Source organism: Sorex araneus, chromosome 6 (genome assembly GCF_027595985.1).
Source record: "Sorex araneus isolate mSorAra2 chromosome 6, mSorAra2.pri, whole genome shotgun sequence".
NCBI classification, from domain to species: domain Eukaryota; kingdom Metazoa; phylum Chordata; class Mammalia; order Eulipotyphla; family Soricidae; genus Sorex; species Sorex araneus.
This window is the reverse complement of record NC_073307.1, coordinates 21,188,005-21,206,960: the sequence shown is the minus strand read 5'-3', so window position 1 is coordinate 21,206,960 and position 18,956 is coordinate 21,188,005. Positions and strand designations below refer to the sequence as shown.

Sequence of the window (18,956 nt, the reverse complement as noted above, 5' to 3'; positions counted from 1 at the left end):
AGCTGTTGCTGGCCGGCGCTTAGGTAGCTTTTCCTCCCGGCCTCTGTCCCAGTACGAACGGGCTCAGCTTGTGAAACCACTGTGGGGTTTCCTGCTGGGGTGAGTGTTCTCAGAACTCAGGGTGTTGTCCCCATGCTCCCTGGTCCCTCTTTCCCTGCTCAGTTACTAGTAAGCTCCCAGTCCCCATGTCCTGTCCTGTCCTGTCTTCCCTTCCTCCCTCCCTCCCTCCTGCCCAACTGCTCTTTTTTCTTAGCAGTCCTGTGGGGTCCGGATTATGTGTTACCTGTTTACAGAGGAAACTGAGGCTGAGAGTTGGTCATCTGCCCAGGGTTTCATGAGCCATGAGTTAATGAAATTACTATATACATGTGATTTGATATTTCATATTAAAATCTTCATTCTGAAATCTTTATTGTGGTGCCTCCCATTCAGCTGGGCCCTGTCTCTGGTCTTGTGACCCGGAATGGCGTGACGCTGTCAGATAGAGAGGCTTCCTTCCGGCTTCTCGGATCCTCTCCTCTCCAGAATCTTTTGTTTTGGGGCCATACCTGGCAGTGATCAGGGGTACTCCTAGCTCTGTGCTCAGGGGATCGTGAAGCATGGGGTGGGGGGGTGAAACCAGGCACCACTCCCCAAGTTAAATGAAAAGCAAGCATAGATCGACGTCATCCCAAATTATTTTGATGACACATAGAGCCTCTGGGGAGATAAATGCCAGCAGGACAGATTGGATGGTGTCATTGTGCATGGCCCCCCTCTCTAACCTCAGGGACACTTGGCCCAGGTGGAAGGCACCAATCGTTACCATTCCCCAGGGGCCCTGCTGAGGTCTGGCTGGGTGGCAGCGTGTGGCATCAGGCTGGGCCCATTCCTGCGGCCTGGCCTGAGGGGGAACAGGGAAGTCTCAGGCGGGAACTGGTAGAGGGAAGGAGTGGCCAGATGTGCACTGCTGCGCCCTCCTGGGACTCTGCAGATGGGTGATCCCTGAGGGTGAGGCGAGACAAGGGCAGCAGAGGCTGAATGCGATAGGGGCTCTGTGAAGAGAGAAAGAGGGGGACGTTCGCAAGCAGAGGGGGAGCCAGGAGGGGCTGGGGGCTGAAGGACCATGGCTTCTCGGGGCTGTCTGCAGACCCAAGCAGGCTGTGCCCACTATCTGGGCACCCTCTTTCTCCAGGATCAAACCCAGGGACTCCTTAGTACAGACCTAAATCCAGCCCAAAGGGAGAGCCTGGGGGTGGTTACATGCCAAGATGCCACCAGCTGGTAAGAGAGGAGGCGCAGACACAAGCTGTGTGGGACCTGGTGGTGGGGAGGGGGGGCTCTGACACACAAGATACACCCCTTACCTGAGTGCAGGACATTCTGGTCTCTGCTCCTTGGAGTAGGAGCCCCGGGCTTGCCCTGGCCACAGGAGGCAGCGTGCCCCAGAACAGGCGTTATACGGCAGGGGTCAGGCTAGAGCAGAGCAGAAGGCACTGGGGGCGTGAGCAGAGCAGAGTTGGCTGAGTGGGGTGTCTTGGTACCAGTGACTTGATGAAGGCAGTTCCAGATTGCGGGGGGTGGGAGCAGCACCAGGTCAGAAATGCCAGCTTGCCAGCTTCTTATATGACTGAAACCCAATCATGAACAACTTTGTAACTGTATCTCACTGTGATCCAATAAAAATAAATTTAAAAAAAAATAAATAAAAAAAATAAATAGATCATAATTAAAAAGAAGAATAATTGCCAGCTCCCACAAAGGCCCTGGAGAAGGGGTGCTGAAACCAGACAGGCCCCTCCTGCCTTCGCACCCCCACACTGACAGGTCTCAGAACACAGGAACGCTAGTTTCTGTAGGTGAGCCCTACTGTGGCGTTAGTTCAGGGCTGCTGTGTGTGCCCCCACTTTCTTTTGCAAAGGGGTGCTGCCAGGTAACTCTAGTTGACAGTGGTGGCACGAGGCAGGACCCCTCACCCCACACCCCACACAGTTGTGAGGATTAAATGATGTGTAAAGCTCCAGCTGGTGCTGTAGGGGTGGGGACCAGAAATGGGTCTGACAATTGCTGAGTGTCACCTGCACTCACTGGTGGGAGGAATGAATGTGCAGTGACCTCCAAATGCCAGCCCTGGAGTGGATGGATGCTGACCCCATGCCACTGGCGAGGACCCACTGATCCACCCTCTGACCCCCCTCTCTCTCTCCGCCCGTCCTCCCTGCCCCAGTGTACGTGATGGAGGAGACGAAGAAGGACAACTTGTCGGGGTGCCAGGCGCTGCTGGCCGCATGCTGGGCTATGCTCTGCTGCTGTTGCCTCATGGAAAACCTCAACTGATCAGGACCAAGTGCTTCCTCTAGGCCCTGCCCTGACTCGCAATAAACAAGTAGCACTACACAGTTTCCAATTTTTCTTTCTTGAAAAATTTTAGCACCTATGAGAGGTGGGAAGTTGTTTCTTGGTATTTTAATCTTCATCCCCTGACTACTAATAACCTTAACAGGAAAATATAAATTTCCAATGTGGTTGTTTCTTACACATCTTGTGATTAGCTAATACATATTCTTAGTCCATTTCTTTCCTGTTTGTTTTACTGATTTGTAGTCTCTAAAAATTCTGCACACTAATATTTGTTAGTTTTTCAGGCTTGCAAATATATTCTATTTATTTTAGGCACCATGATTTACAAAACCATTAATGATAGGGTTTCATGTGTACAATGTTCCAGCTCCTCACCCTCCACCCGTGTCTCTCCTGATCTATTTTTTAACCTTTTTGTTTTTGTTTTGTTTTGCTTTGGGGGGGTTCACACCCAGCAGTACTCAGGGGTTACTTCTGTCTCTGCACTCAGGAATTACTCCTGGCAGTGCTCAGGGGCCTATATGGGATGCTGGGGATCACACATGCAAGGCAGACGCTACCTGCTATACTATTTCTCCAGCCCCCTAGCTTTCTTTTAAAGTGTAGTTTTTATTTATTTATTTATTTTGGCTTTTTGGGTCACACCTGGCGATGCACAGGGGTTACTCCTGGCTCTGCACTCAGGAATTACCCCTGGCCGTGCTCAGGGGACCATATGGGATGCTGGGATTTGAACCCGGGTGGGTGGGCTGTGTGCAAGGCAAACGCCCTACCCGCTGTGCTATCTCTCCAGCCCCCAAAAGTGTAGTTTTTAGATGAAATGTTTTGGGGCCTCCCCTGGTGGTGCTCCAGGGACCATGCAGTGCTAAAGAATGTACCTGGGGCTCCAGCATGCAAGCGTGGTTCCAACCAGGATGGCCCAGGGGTCCCAGCACCCCAGGTCCCGAGCAGCACCACAGCCTCGGACAACCTCACTGAACTGCCAGCCTGGTTGAGGGTGGCGGGGGTCCCCAGGCCTGTTGAACACTGCTTGGAAAGCTCCCCACAAAATAAAATAGCATTTTCTGGACCTAACAGATTACTCAGTGGGCTCTGTATGCTTTGTATGCTGGAGGTCTGGGTTCCATCCCTGACACTTTGTGGTCCCCCAAGCACTGCCATGCCATGGTCCTAAAACCTCCACAAGATTTGTTTGTTTTTGTTTTTTTATTTTGGGGGGGAGACACAGCTGTGCTCAGGCCTTACTCCTGGCTTGGCTCTGTGCTCAGGGATCAATCCTGGTGGTGCTCAGGGGAGGTCTAGGGCACCAGGGATCAAACTGGATTTAATAGGCTTAAACCCCTTCTTGGTAGGCGTGATCCCTGCGGACAGAGCCTGGAGTAAGCCCTGAGCACTGTTGGTTGGGGCCCAAAAACAAACAGGAAATAAAAACTACAAATGTTACTCCCTAGACATAGTTACCATTTTACATATTTCCTTCTACTTTTTGCCCTTTGTATTATATATATAGGTTTAGATTATGCAATGAAGCAGGCATTCAGATTAATTTAGATTTTATGGTGGTTCTGTATTTTTAATGACCCCATATGATACAGATAGATTTTAGGTTTTCTGTAGTTATTACTACTTCATTGACTATGAATGTAACTTTTTCTCTCTTTTACATTGTCTGTATTTCTAAAGATGAGTAACTGGGTCAAAAGATAGAACATGTTTTGTTATTGTTGTAGTTGCTTTTGTTTGGGAATTGAACTCAGCACTTAGTTCATGGGAAACATAGCTTTATCCTGAGTTCCATCCCTGGCCTGGGTATGAACATATTTTATTTTAATTTTTTTAAAGTTGTTCACGGGCTGGAGCGATAGCACAGTGGGTAGGGCGTTTGCCTTGCACGTGGCCAACCCGGGTTCGATTCCTCCACCCCTCTCAGAGAGCCCAGCAAGCTACCGAGAATATTTTGCCTGCACAGCAGAGCCTGGCAACCTCCCCGTGGCGTATTCATATGCCAAATACAGTAACAACAATGGGTCTCATTCTCCTGACCCTGAAAGAGCCTCTAATGTGGCAACCATTGGGGAGGACAAGTAAAGAGAGGCTGCTAAAATCTCAGGGCTAGGACGAATGGAGATGTTACTGGGCCCGCTTGAGCAAATCAAGGATCAATGAGATGATAGTGATACTGATAGTGAAACCCCTTCTATCTCCCTAGCCCCCAAAGCATTGCTTTATGGCAAAGTCATAAAGAAAAGTATATATTTTTTTGAAAACGTTTTCACCTGGGTTTGTTTTTTGATCATGATATGGGCTAGGATTCTTTTTAAAAATAAAATAATATTATTATTATTATTGCAGTGCTAGAGGTAAAAACCCAAGGTCTCACATGTACAAAGTTTGTGTTCTGTCACTGAGCTACATTACTCTTTTTTTTTCTCGGTTTTTTGAGCTACATTTGGCAGTACTCAGCGCTTACTGCTGGCTCTGTGCTCAGGGGTCATTCCTGGACCAATGGTGCTGGGGATCAGACCCAGGTTGGTTGTGTACAAAGCAAGTGCCCTCCCTGCCGTCCTCTCTCCAGTCCCTGTTTCCATTTTGATAGTTGCGGCGACAACAATTACTGATTTAGGTCATCCTTTTCCATGTTGATGAGATTTGCCATACACCAGGTTCCTGCATGTGACTGATCTGGAATCATGAGTCTGGTATGATATACCTCTTCCTACCCCAGCACATGTGCACACATATCCTCCGAACCTTCTTGGATGTCTTTGTCCAGTTCACCTCTTTCGTCTGGATTTTAGGATGTGTGCCAGTTTCTTCTTGTGTATCTCAATGGGAACAAAAACCGTTTGCTTTCATTTAAATTATATTTCACTTAAATATAATTTAAAATAACTGGGGGAAGGTTTGACTATTTCAGCACTGGGGATCAAACCCAGGACCCAGATGTGCAAAGCATTTCTTTGCCTGTGGGCTCAATCCTCAGACCTAGATCGGACATCTGCAGTATCATCTTTTTATCATGAACATGGTATTTCTCCATTTGTTTTAGTCATCTTTTGAGGGGAGGAAAGGAATTTGATGGGGTATGGTATCACTCCCGGAAGTGCAGTGGGACCATGAGGTGCCAGGGATCCTGTCTGAGGTCCCTGAGTACAAAGCCTATTCTCCAACCATTTGAGCTGTCACTCAGCCCTTTCTTAGTCATTTTTATATCCTTGAATAAAGTTACATAATTTTAATTTTCTTCACATACACAGGGCCAACCTCAGTCCCTAGTACTGCAAAAGGTTCCCTGAGCACTGAGCACTGCTGGATGTGGCCAAAAGCAAAGCAACAAAAAGTAGATATATTATAGTTTTAATACTAGTGGGAATCTATCTTTTAAACAAATGTTTTTGTTTTGGTGGAGTTTCTTCTAGGTTTCTTCAGGTTACTAGAGTCCCATATTAGAGAACTTTACCCTAGTTTGATCTGTGAAGGATCAAAGAACTGTGAAGGGCACTTTGCACCGGAGGAACCATTCTGGATCTGCCCCATTTCAGACCCTGGAAACTACTAGCCTGTAAATGGTGACTACAAGGACCAACGTTTAGTCAGTAAACAGGAGCACCCCTGATGCATTCGGTTAACAGACCCCCATCTCTGCCTCACAGGGTTTACAAATGAGGGGTGGAATCAGACATGCATCTCAAGTTGCTACTGACAATACTCTCCTGTGAGGAAGGGTCACTCTGCAAACATGAAATGGAGATGATCTCGCTATAACACAGGGACTTGAAGGATCGGATCTTAATAGGCAAATGGCTGAGGAAGGGTAAATGCAAAGGCTGATCACAAGAAAGAACTTGAACCATTTAGCAAACTACAAGATCAATAAATATTAATGAAATATTAAGAAGAAACTGGTGTAGCAGAGAACAGTGGGATGTTGGGGGAAAGATGAGAAACAGGAAGTTGGATCTTTGGGGGCTGGAGCAATAGCACAGCAGGTAGGGTGTTTGCCTTGCATGTGGCCGACCCGGGTTCGATTCCCAGCATCCCATATGGTCCCCTGAGCACAGCCCGGAGTGATTCCTGAGTGCAGAGCCAGGAGTAACCCCTGTGCATTGCCAGGTGTGACCCAAAAAGCAAAAAAAAAAAAAAAAAAAAAAAAGTTGGGTCTTTGTCCTTGAGCTCTGGGAAAGAAACCACTGAAAGGTCTTGGGAAAAGAGATGGTTAACTCTGCATTTTTGAGAGCTCCCTTTTCTACACAGAGAATGGTTTGGAGGGGGGCACAGATAGATTGATTAGACACAAATATGTTTAAGTTATTTGGTAGTAAAACTAATGGACTTGGTGATGGATTGACTGTGGGGATTGAAGAAGAGACAAACCCAGGATGACTCCTGGGCTTTGATTGGAACTAAATCCCAAATGGTGATAGTTAAGGAGGTTAGAGCTGAAAGAAAGGAGCCATGACTGGTTAGGCAAATGAAAGTCATATTATTGTGATCCTGTTGGATTCATCTGAAGAGGTTCATGTGAAGCTGTCAGGTAAGCAATTGCTTGATGCCCAGAGAAACAGCTGGAGATATAAATTTGGAAAGCATGGACATGTGGATGGCAGCTGAAACTGGACACAAAGATCAAGTTGGATAGAAATATCAAGGGAAAAGAAAAGGGCTGAGCTTTAAGGAATCATGAAATGGACACCCCCGTTCTGCTTGTTTGCCTCTAGCTCCTTTGCAGGGGGTTCTTGAAAGTGGAGAGAAGAGAGGAGTGTTCTGTAGCATTAACTGCTGCCAGAGGGTCAGCTCAGAGAAAATAAAGGCGCCACTGGATTTAGCTCGAGCTCTGACATTGAGTGATAGATCTCTCCCCAGCTCTTAGTCTAGAAAATTGACCAACAGGGGGCAAGGCTTCGAGAACCAGAAGACAGAAGTCTTGGTCAGAAAGGAAAGTGTTGGTGCAAGCTTGCAAGAGACAAGCTCAAAGGGGCAAAGATCCAGTGGGACTGAGTTGATAAGCAACATGCTTATCAACAGGAAGTGCTGGAGGGGCCAGACACCCAGTGAAGGATTCAAGCTAAAGTCAGCTTCAAGCGTGGACAGAGGCGCCCCTTCTCATTAGGCAGACTGTCCCCCGGGGAACCGCTGGAAGGTCCAGCTCATATATGACCGTCCCTGCTCTGGGAGGTCCTCCTGAGCAATAGCGACAGGACTTTTAGATTTCCTGAATGTTTTTTAGAATTTTCAAATGTTTTTTAAAAGAAATGTATATGTAATTCTAGAACAAAAAATAAATACTATGGAATCATGATTGAAGCAAAAGAGGATTGTCACCATCCGCAGTGGGGGTACTGGGGGTGACGGGCCATTTGAACCCAGTCTTAGACTGATGGTTCATAGACACAAACGTGAGGTATTGACTTGGAATCAATAGGCGCAGGCCAATTCCTAGTGGTCAACTGATAAGTTTTTGGGGGGCAAGCAGTGATTATATAGAGGCAAAAACAGGCATTCGATAAAGGGAAGAAAAGGGAAGACCAAAGGTTGCACGGCAACATACAGTTTCAGGACAAACTCAGCGTCTCCAAGCTCTCTACACAGAAACAAAGCTTTTTCTCCTTAAAGATTTCCAAAGGCAGCCCTGAAGGTTCCAAGGCAACCCACATCTCTGAGTCCAGCCAAAGGTGAATTATTAATCTGAACTGTCCTCTGAGGAGCATTGGCCCCCTGGCATCAGTGCATTGCCATTGTCTGGACTTAATATCAGAAGCTGTTGCCTCTAGGAACCCTGGAGTGGTCACACAGGTTACTCAGTCTGGTGGCGTGGGAGCTGCGCCCACAGGAACTCCAACAGGATCACCCCCTCCCTTAGGTGAGCGCTGAGCTCCTGAGGGACACTCCGGAAAGACTTGGGTCTTCCCAGGTTTTTTCAGAAGTTTGGCTGAGGGAGACAGAGTGTGTAGGCTTTTCTCTGGGATGCAGGCAGAATCATCTGCATGTACCTACACACGTTTTTTTCCTAGTTTGTACCTGCTTCCCGCCCCCCCCCCCCGCCCCCGCACCTTGCTTCTGGTGCTTTTCGTAAAGCAAGAGTTTTACATTTCCAAATTTGAGTCCAATTCCTGGCACCCACTGCGTGGCCCCTCTGGCTATTGCCCTGGTGGTACCCAGCACCCCTGCACTGCAGGGCCTGAATGCTGAAATGTCCAACCCGGTGGCTAACCATTATGCGAGTGGCTGCAGCTGCCCCCAGCCCAACCAGAAAGAGTTCAAGGTTTTTTTTTTTGTTTGTTTGTTGTTTGAGTCACACCTGGTGATGCACAGGGGTTAGTCCTTTTGGTGCTCAGGGGACCATATGAGATGCTGAGATTCGAACCTGGGTTGGCCGCATGCAAGGCAAACGTCCTACCCGCTGTTTTATCTCTCCAGCTACAGAAAGAGTTCAGTTTTTCAGTTTTATATTCAGATCTATGATCTGTTTGGGAGTCAATTTTTATATAAATGTGAGAGTATATCTGAAGGGTTTTTCTTTTTCTTTTTGGGTCACACCTGGCGATGCACAGGGGTTACTCCTGGCTTTGCACTCAGGAATTACTCCTGGCAGTGCTCGGGAGATCATATGGGATGCTGGGAACCGAACCCGGGTCAGCCACATGCAAGGCAAACACCATACCCGCTGTACTAGCGCTCCAGCCCCTATCTGAAGTTCTTAAGTGTTTTTGCATGCCAGGTTTTTCAGTGTTTGTTGGAAAAGACTCCTTTTTCCATTGAATTGCTTTTGTGTATTTGTCAAGTATCAGTTCTGTTCTGTTCTATTTCTTTTTTTCTTTTAAAAAAATTTTGTGTTTAGGGGTGCTGGAGCAATAGCACAGCGGGTAGGGCGTTTGCCTTGCACGAGGCCGACCCGGGTTCGATTCCCAGCATCCCATATGGCCCCCTAAGCACTGCCAGGGGTGACTTCTGAGTGCATGAGCCAGGAGTAACCCCTGTGCATCGCTGGGTGTGACCCAAAAACCAAAACAACAACAACAACAACAACAAAAATTTTGTGTTTATTTATTTTTTTTCTTGGGCCACACCTGGCGGTGCTGAGAGGTTACTCCTGGCTCTGCACTCAGGAATCATTCCTGGCAGTGCTTGGCGGACCGTATGGGATGCCAGGGATCCAACCTGGGTTGGCAGCATACAAGGCAAACGACCTACCCATTGTACTGTCACTCCGGCTCCACTGTTCCATTTCTTCAGTCTGTTTCTTTGACAAAACCGTAAATAGGTCTTGACTTCTATAGCTTTATATTAAACCTTAAAATTAGACTATCCTGGTTTCTTGCATTGTTTTACTAATTCTTGCATTTCCATAATTTCTAGAACCAATTTAAGTTTTACTGAAATTGCATGAAGATTGCAGGAGAGATCATTATGGGACTGTCTGGTGGGTACTTCATTTTTGGGTGCTAGAGACAGAATCTAGGGCCTCATACATATGACTTGTTCTCTGCCGCTGAGCCACACCCCTGACTGATGGATCTAACTGGCTTTGTTGCCTGCTGTTACCAGCCGTCACCCCATCACCTTTAATGGCACAAAGCGTTAAAAAAAAAAAAAGCACAAAGCACTCCTCGATTTGCTGTTTATAATTATTTCAGAATCAGAGTCCTAGCTTATGATTTCACTGGTATCCTTTGAAGTTTGGCTGTGAGATCATCAAATTGAATCGGAATCGCTATGTAAAGATTGGTACGCGGGAGCCCGTTGGCCGAGCCTTGCTACGGGCCTGTCAGTATCGTGTTCACTCCCTGGCACTCAGCCGCCCTGCAGAGCTGGTTGTGAGCAAGACAAGCTCCACGTCTTTCTGCCCCAGGTCCGTACGCCCCTGCCGCAGGGTCAGAGATCTGTCCTGTTGGACACATGGTAACATTTTTTTGTTTTCATTTCCTCTGTTTGACATAACAGTGTCATTCATATTTATTTCTCCACAAGCTAGAGACTTCATGAGGCACAGACTTGCTTCCTCCCGCTGCTGTAGGTCACCTGTGACCACGGGCTTCCCCAGCTTGTCAGCCTGCCTGTTTCCTCCCCACCCTGCGTGGCGCCTGCTGTCTGCGAGCTCATGTTCCTCTCCTGACTCCTCCTCAGGCCTCAGTCCCTTCCCGTGGCCAGAGGAGAAAAACGGACTGTTCTCAGGTTTCTCCTCTCAGAGTTGCTTGTGCAACAGAAGTGGGTCCATCCCCCTACGAAAACACTTAGGGTCCATTTGGGTGACTTATTTTCTTCTTTTACCGAGAGACATCCTTAGTTATCTCCTTGGATTTACAAAAAACAATTTTGGGGGAGAGAACCGTACCTGGCGGTGCTCAGGGGCTCTTCCTGGCTCTGTGCTCAGTAGTGCTCCCTGATGGTGCTTGGGGACCAGTTGTGGGGTTTGAACTGGGGTCAGCCACTGCCCTGCAATATATTTTAAAGCCTCTTATAAACTTGTTTGACTAGAGGTCCCCGGCCCCCAGCTGTCCAGTTGTCCTGTCAGGTTGAGGCATTTCCATGGGTGCAGGTCCCTGCAGCTGAGGAGACCGAGTTCTGGGGCTGGCAAATCTGAGGCTATGGGGGTCCAGCCCCTTGGTGCCTCAGGCCCCTGCAGGTACATGGAAGCCCACCTGTCAGCTAGGAAAGAGTATCTGAAGTGGGCTTGCTGAGCTTGCCCAGAAGGCTCTGTGATGGGACTTCACTGTCACTGTCATCCTGTTGCTCATCGATTTGTTCGAGCGGGCACCATTAACGTCTCTCATTGTGAAACTTGTTACTGTTTTTGGCATATCAAATACGCCACGGGTAGCTTGCCGGGCTCTCCAAGAGGGGCGGAGGAATCGAACACGGGTCGGCCGCGTGAAAGGTGAACGCCCTACCGCTGTGCTATCACTGCACTTGGGTAATATGTATTTTTTCATTATAAACCAGCAACACTTCACTTAAAAAGACTTCAGTCTTAGAAATCAGGATCTTGCGTTTGACTTTTTGTGGAGCCCTACAATGTCAAATTTTAAGATAAGTATTTTGGGGTGGTTTTTTTTGTTGTTGTTTTTTGTTTTTTGGTGGGGTCACTCAGGCAGTGCTCAGGACTATTCCTGACTGGAAACTCAGGGGAAACTTATGGTAATGCTATGGGTACCGTATCTGGCACAGGGATTGACTCTGAGCCTCTTACATAGAAAGTACCCACTCCTGCGTACTGAGCTCTCTTCAACCCAGAAGTGTTTTGGAAAGTCTTTTTTTCCTCTTTTCATGCTGTTATGAGAGGCTTTTTTTTTTTTTCAGTGATTAAACCCAGGGCCTCACACATGACTACCTCACACAAGGGCTCTACCATTAAGCTACATTCCCAATGTTTTGCAGGGCAATCTTTAAATAATAAAATTGGGGTGGGGGTGAGAATCATCATGGCAGTGAAATCCTTGGCCACACCCCACAGTGCTCTGGGCTTACTCCTGGCTCACTCCTCACAGAGCGTTAGTGATGCTCCTTTTGTCCTTGGTACTTGCCCAGAACCCCAACAGCAGCTTCCAGTCATTCTGGCGTGCAGAGGTGAGGCGGCTGCTCACCCCCAGGCTGGGGTGGGCATGTGGGCCCTGGTTTGGGGAAGGCAGGCAAAGGGCACCTTTTCTCTGTGCTGTGGGAGTTCCGCTCTCTGCTTGTAGAACATGGTCTTCCCGGGAAGTCCGAGCTCTCTGGGTCTCCAGCCCTTGCTCCAGCTCTGCATCCCCGTGAGAGGGGCTGGCCTTTCCCCAGAGTACTGAGCAGTGGACATGATGCTTCCGGCTCTGACCGGCGGAGTAGTCTTAGACACTTCTGACCCGACTTATCTGAGGTTCACTGAAGTCATTAGTCCTGCTGGATTTTTTCCCCAGGATTCAGTTGTGGGCCAAATCTTGGTGATAAAACATGGGCTCCTAAAGACTATTTTCTCTGTCATTATGCAAGTGATAAGGCTGGTGTGCAAGGACTCGGGCTGGGCCCCTCAGGCCTCTGGCAGCTCTGAGAAAAACAGGCCGAGATTCCCGCGACCATGTCAGCCTCTCGGGAAGCCGCATGTTGGCCGAGCAGCTCAATTTCCTCCAGTCATTGCCTTCTCCTGGGACAGTGGCAGCTGCGTTTCTGGAGACCAGTCTCCAGACCCATCCACACAGGTTGGCACTGGCTCTCGGAGTCTGGAGACAGTGGATGGCGTGATCACAGGGTGGCAGTCAGCGGGTGAACAGGCTGGCCAACTCCTGCAGCAGGGATAGCGAGGAGAAGAGGGAGGAGCAATGCCAGCCTCCTCAAGCCCTGCTCGCCCCCCGGGAAGACTCGCTTGGGCTGGTCCCTCTGCTGTCCCTGACCGCCCTTCACCCTTTCTTCCCCGACACACACACACACACACACACACACACACACACACACACCTGCCCTTCACCCTTTCTTCCCCCGACACACACACACACACACACACACCCTGCTGCTTACCTGATGCTCGTGGCTTCAAAAACAGGTGGGACAGTGACACTTTGTTCTCACTGTCACAGGCCCCCTCCTCCCATCCCAATCAGATACCCTCTGACCCCACAGCAGGTGCACAAAGCAGAAGTCTCGGCCGCAGGACTTTGGTGTTTGCTGGCCGAGTCCACACTCCCCTCGGGAACTGGAAGGCGCCGTGTTCTGGTCTGGGCGCCCAAGGTGGACTGCGAGTAGGTGAGCAGAGACCACAAGCCCTCCTGGCCCTCCTGGCAAAGCTGCCATCACCAGGGGTCTTCAGGACGGGAGCTGTGGCTGGGGTGGTCGGAGCAGCCGGGGTTCTGGTCTAGCCTTCCTCGCTTGTGCAGAGAGGAGGGAAGGGCCAATAAGGTGCTTGGGATATTTTCAGAGCACTCGATTAATCATTGAAGATGTCTGAGCTGAGTTAGGTTTCAGATTCCGTGGGGCTGAGTAAGAACTAGAGCCTTCACTGAGGCCTCTGCTAGTGTTTCCTGCCCCATGTCTACCCTAGGGGTTCCGAGCCCCATTTGTCCAGCACCTGTGAATGGCTCCCTTAGATTGAGACCGTTTTTCTAGCTCTTGTGAGCAGGGGCTGCTGTCACGGGCTGGTGGCCCTGGAGAAGACCCCCAGTGCGCACGGGCAAGGAGGGAGGGGCCTTGGCCACGCTGTGTTCTGTACCTCTCCTCTCTGCACTGAGGCCTGCCCCCCATTGCCCTCCCCCACACATACACACACTCCATGCTGGTGCCAAAGGGCAGCCTGGGAGCAAGTGAGACAAGCCCTGACCAGCTACTCTGGCTGTTGAGGTCGTGTGGGCGTGTGGCGCAGGAAGCCACGCATACAGTGTGTCTCTACTGCTGAGGCGCCTGGGGGTGGAGGCAGCTGTCCACCCCCATGGCGATGAGTGGGGGCTTGTCATTGTTTTGCCTATAAGGGGTTCAATCTAAGCTTCTGGACCCCAGAACCTCTTCCCACAGAGCACTGACCACTGGACCTGTTAAGGGCAGCCCATACTCGCACCCCTACCCACGCTCTTCTGACCTCTCCTTCACTGTAGCACTGTCATCCCATTGCTCATCAATTTGCTCAAGCGGGCACCAGTAACGTCTCCATTGTGAGACTTGTTGTTACTTGTTTTGGCATATTGAATACGCCATGGGTAGCCTGCCAAGCTCTGCCTGGGCGGACAGAGGTATATATATGTGTGTGTGTGTGTGTGTGTGTGTGTGTGTGTGTGTGTGTGTGTAGATACACATATACATATATATATACACATATATATGTATACACACACACATATATATTACTCTATGATTTGTTGTCTACTGTCTGAACTCCATCAAAATGACAAAACAAAAAAATCGGGAAAAAAAATAAGTTAAAAACAAAGTATGACCTCTCCTTGTGCTTCCAAAACCTTTTATTTGGAAATGACCCGGCTGGAGAGGTGCAGCGGTCCCTGTGCCGTTCACTCAGCTCCCCCTATTGGAGAACATCCGCCATAACCATGGTTCCGCCCCAGTTCCTGCTGGTCCAGCTTTTAGAACCCAGGGAGGAGTTCCTGGGTAGGTTCCCCCACCAGGTGGCAGAGACTAGGACAGTGCAGAGCATGAGGCAAGAAACAGCAAGCCGCTGGGAGGGGGACACCCTCGCAGCCACATGACTTTGCAGCTGGCACCCTCTGGAGATGTAGTAACTGAAACCCTCAGGTGTGTTGGCATCCAGGTAGACTGACTTGGGAAATAAACCATTTCTGGGACCCTGGGAAGCCTTCCTCTTAACTTTCCCTGGGCCAGTCATCCCTGTTCTGGGTGACAAAAACCAGGAAAACACAAGCCCCTACCTCCTGATTCAGGGGCTGAGATCTGGTCTCAGCTGATGGAGGGGAACCAGTCACGAGGACTTGAGGAGACTTGGTGCTCTGGGATTAAGTGACTCAGATTCTAAGGTATGTGGGCACTTCCGGCCCCTTGGAGGCTGACACAACCTGACTGACACTGAGGCCTGGCCTGGAAGTGCCGTCACGCGTAACAAACTTGAAGTCCTTCCTGCCCGGAGTTTGGATTCTGGCATGTGTAATGAGTCCTGACGAAGTCCTGAGCAACTGAGAACGAAGACTAGGACTTTTATTTGGGGGTGGGTTGGAACCCAGGCCTTCACACATGCAACCACTTGCTTTACCTCTTGTACCATATCCCCAGTTTGGGACATTTCCCTTTTTGTTTGTTTTGGTTCACACCTAGCAGAGCTCGGGCATTTCTCCTGAACTCAGTAATTACTCTTGATGGTGCTTGGGGGACCATATGTGGTGCTGGGGATCTAACCTGGGTCGGCGTGTGCAGGGTAAATGCCCTCCCCACTGGACCACTGCTCTGGCCCCATTTTTGTTTCGACTAAGCTGCTCAGTGGTTCTCAGAGATGGGGAAGCCGTGGAGAGTGACCTCGGGCTGTGTCTGGAAGGCCCTGGGCAGGGGTCCTGGTGCACGTGTGGAAACCTCAATAAATGAAGCTAACAGTACTCTGCACTACGTCAGGCCTGAGCGAGCAGCTTAGCAGGGGGCTGGTGGGCACGTAAGGGAAGGGGGTAGTGCCCTGTGTGCTCAGTGTGACACCTGGCCTGGAGGCTCCAGATCATGCTCAGGGACGAGCGGAGACGGGCCCGGAGCCCTTCACTCCTGCTCCCCCCCTTCCCCGGATGCTTGTGTGTGACCAAGCCTTGAGTTCCTCCAGTGAAAAGGGACCAGGACATCTATCTCCCTGCCGGGAATATTGTTGGGGCCGCACACCGTGGAGGCCTCGGGTAAGTCTGCCGTCTCCTCGCTGACTAGGCACCCCTCGTGGCAGGTTGCATCTCTCAGACGAACTTGGCTACTGTGCTGGGTGGGCTGAGGGGAAACCTGTGCCGCCACAGGGAGAAGGAGAGCCTGGGCAGTGGATGACAGGATGTGAGAACTGGAAAAAGCCGATTACTAACCCGGCCTCCAGAGAGAGGCACTGCCAAGTGGGGAGATATAAAAAGATACACAAAAATAGAATGAAAAAAGATTGCCAAAGGACTGGCTACATTTATAAGGCTCATGAAATTCATGAGTTCCAAACGTTTTAAAATCCTCACTGAGTTTGGTAGTGGGCTTAAGATGTTCTCAAAAGGGGCCACAGGTCTTTCGAGGCTGACATTGGGGGCCAGCAGTTCAAAATGTGTCTTTATAGGAAGCGCGACTACTCTCACCACAGGTCAGCTGACAGAGTGCTCGGGGGGCTTCTCTACCTGGGGGTTTGTTTAGCCCCCACGGGTTCAGCTCATTCTGAGGAAAAACAAGCATTCTGGGCAGACCCCTGCTTGCCCCTGCACTGCTCCGTGCATCACACAGGCACGGAAAGCCCAGCTTCTGGCCATTCTTTCTCCCTGCTCTGGCTTGGCCGTATCTGAGAAACGGCCCTTAGGGTTTTTCTTACCGGGCTCGGTGGGAAGCTGCGGCTCTGTAGGACTGGCTCATTCTCACACTTTGTCCTTCTCCCTGCAGTGTACGTGGTAGAAGACCAAAGACGGGATGACGTGGGCTCTTCCACCTGCCTCACGGCCTGCTGGACTGCTCTCTGTTGCTGCTGTCTCTGGGACATGCTCACCTGACCAGCCCGGCCCTTGTCCTGTTGCCACGTCTGGCACCCGTGCCTGCCCCACCTCTCCGATGCTGAAATGACTAGCTCTGCACAGATACTTCTACCTTCAACAAAGTGGATTCTAGATTAGCAGGGGTTGTGGCTGTTTAATGCAATGACTTGATCTTTCTAAGGCTCAAAATCCATTTCTTATTGGTCTTTCACAAATGTGCTAAATGACTTTCCTTTTATTTTTTGTCAAAGGCTTATTACAAAATATATATATTTATAATTTAAAAATTATACATTCAAGGTAGTGGCATGATCTAACATACCACTAAATGATTTCTCTGCTAACACCCTGTTATGTTTCAATAAATTTTGTCTAAACCTCCACCATCTGAATTATTCCAGACCGAATCTAGGCCCTGCTTCGTTTACCTCCTGATGCTCCCCGAGGCTTAGCTCTGGATCTGGCTGCCACTAGACTGCAGGTCATGGGTGCCCCGCCAACCTCTTGCTCTCTTCCTAGCCCAGAGATGGCTGCACCAGGGAGCTTTCATCACTTTCACCAGAGTTTCAGAAAAGACCTCTGGGTAAGTGGGCTGCTGTGTCCTCCCCTCCCCCCCTTGAAACCCCCAGGAGAGAGAACCTTACAAACGAGTCACCACAGCCACCATCTCCGCTTTGGCCGCAAGGTGGCGCTGAGCAGCTACAGCCAAGAGCCAGCTCGGCCTCTTTCCCTCCAGAGCAGTTGCATTCAACAGACAAAAGCCATCAGTGTGTTGCATCACCTGAGTTCCGATCTTGGGCTCTATCAGTGTGACGCCCTGACCATATAAGCAGAATTTCCACCATCCAGTCACAGTAGCCCACCTAACCTCAGAAACAGATAATGACCACATTTAGGACATTAGGAAGGGATAAATTCTGATTATCCTTGTTTTGTTTTTTATTTTGTTTTAAATTTACATGCTTTGTGACTGTTTACATCTTTTAAACAACACCTGCAACAAAATTCCTCGTGAGCCAGTGCTAGCCAGACTCAAACAGCACAGCCCCTGCATGCCCTCAGGATTACTGCCCCACCTCAACACAGGCCAGCGGGAGGCAGTGGTGGTGGTGCAGTTATTACTGGATGTTCTTTCGGAGTGTCTGGGAAGAAGCAGGGAAGGCATCGTTAGCCTGTGATGCTCGCTCACGTGCAGCTACACACTCCTCTCTCCTGCATCTGCACTGCCATTTACTCAAAGGACAAGGAGAGGGTGGCAATGCAGGCGAAGCTGAGCGGGGCCTCCACTAAAACAGGGCACGTGCCCTTTATGGATGGAACAGGATGGCAAGTCACGCCCCTCTCTCCTGGGAGTTCAGGGAGCAGGCGGGGACTGGAGAAAATAGTATAGTGGGTAAGGTGCTTGCCTTGCATGCGGCCAACCAGGGTTCAATCCCCCGAGCACCGCTAGGAGTAATTCCTGAGCATCACTGGGTGTGGCTAAAAACAAAAGAAAAGTTGTTTGTGTGGGGATGGGAGGGCGGGGGACATACAAGCGTGTCAAGCAGAACCAGGATAAAAAAATACAGGGCTGGGATCTGAAGGGGCACAGTGATCAGAAAATGTGGGGTTACCAGACATCCAGATTAAACATCCATCAGAAGACAAGGCTTGGGCCCTCCACCCTCACAAGGAAGAGGAGCCACAGGAAAAGCTTCCCCAGGGCCTCCTACTGCGCCCTTCTGGCCATGAGCATCTCTCGGATGTTGTCCTCGGCTTCCTTGACACTCCGCTCCAAGTAGGATTTCTTCTGCTGCACGAGGAGAAAGAAAGGAGGGTTAGGACAGGATGGATGGGCCCGGCTGGCAAACGCTGATGTCATCCCCAGTGGCTTCTCGAGGAGCACACTGCTGGGAGCCAGACTGCTCCCCGACTCACAGGCCCCGGGGAGGGCACGTGGTACAGGAAGCAGAAGTGCTCCATGGAAGACAAAGCGGCAAGTCCTACTACCCCAGAAGGAAGCAGACTTTAAAAACAGGCGCCTCTGTTCATGAAGTCACACCAGACAAAGACCAGGAAATTCCAGGACGAAGCTCTGGCCCCTCACAGACAGTCTCTCAAGGTTTTCCACAGCCCGGGCCAGGCAGCGGGAGCCGCCACTGCCGCCGGACAGCACACCCGGAGCTGTGTCCAGCGAAGGCAACAGGCGGTAAATTCGGAGTCAGCGCACGTCTCCCAGAGGTACATGAGTCAGGAGGAAATCTGCTTTTCTAATGAAACGAGTCCCCGCCAGGAATCCGCGACAGTGACACACCATGTGAAGTCGATCTTTCAGCTTACCCCCTACCCATCTGGGTCCTGCATTTACAACCCAACTTTAGACAACTTGACCTGCTTTCAGAGCCACCTCTAGACCAGGATTACGGATTAGTCAAAGGAAATGATGTCTGAACATAATTTGCTCTGTGGTCACCCGAAATGTGGTGGCTTCCCCACTGGCCCTGTGCTCAGGACGTGGCTGTGGCTGCATTC

At 50.0% G+C, this 18,956-nt stretch overlaps 2 protein-coding genes across 3 annotated transcripts in view; one reads left to right on the top strand and one right to left on the bottom strand.

Annotated features, from left to right (window-relative positions):
• The window catches only part of CYSTM1 (cysteine rich transmembrane module containing 1), a 30,167-nt gene extending 13,704 nt beyond the window's left edge, over window positions 1-16,463 (top strand). Inside the window, exon 2 of the mRNA XM_055141987.1 lies at window positions 16,357-16,463. Coding sequence (XP_054997962.1) covers window positions 16,357-16,463 — 107 coding nt within the window. The remainder of the gene's footprint in view (window positions 1-16,356) is intronic.
• An 897-nt stretch (window positions 16,464-17,360) lies between these two features.
• Window positions 17,361-18,956, bottom strand: part of PFDN1 (prefoldin subunit 1) — a 64,702-nt gene continuing 63,106 nt past the window's right edge. The window contains exon 4 of one of the 2 annotated variants that reach the window (XM_004609925.2): window positions 17,361-18,237. In XM_004609925.2, coding sequence (XP_004609982.1) covers window positions 18,154-18,237 — 84 coding nt within the window. In that variant the 3' untranslated portion in view covers window positions 17,361-18,153. The remainder of the gene's footprint in view (window positions 18,238-18,956) is intronic. The other variant, XM_055142427.1, reaches the window with a different exon arrangement.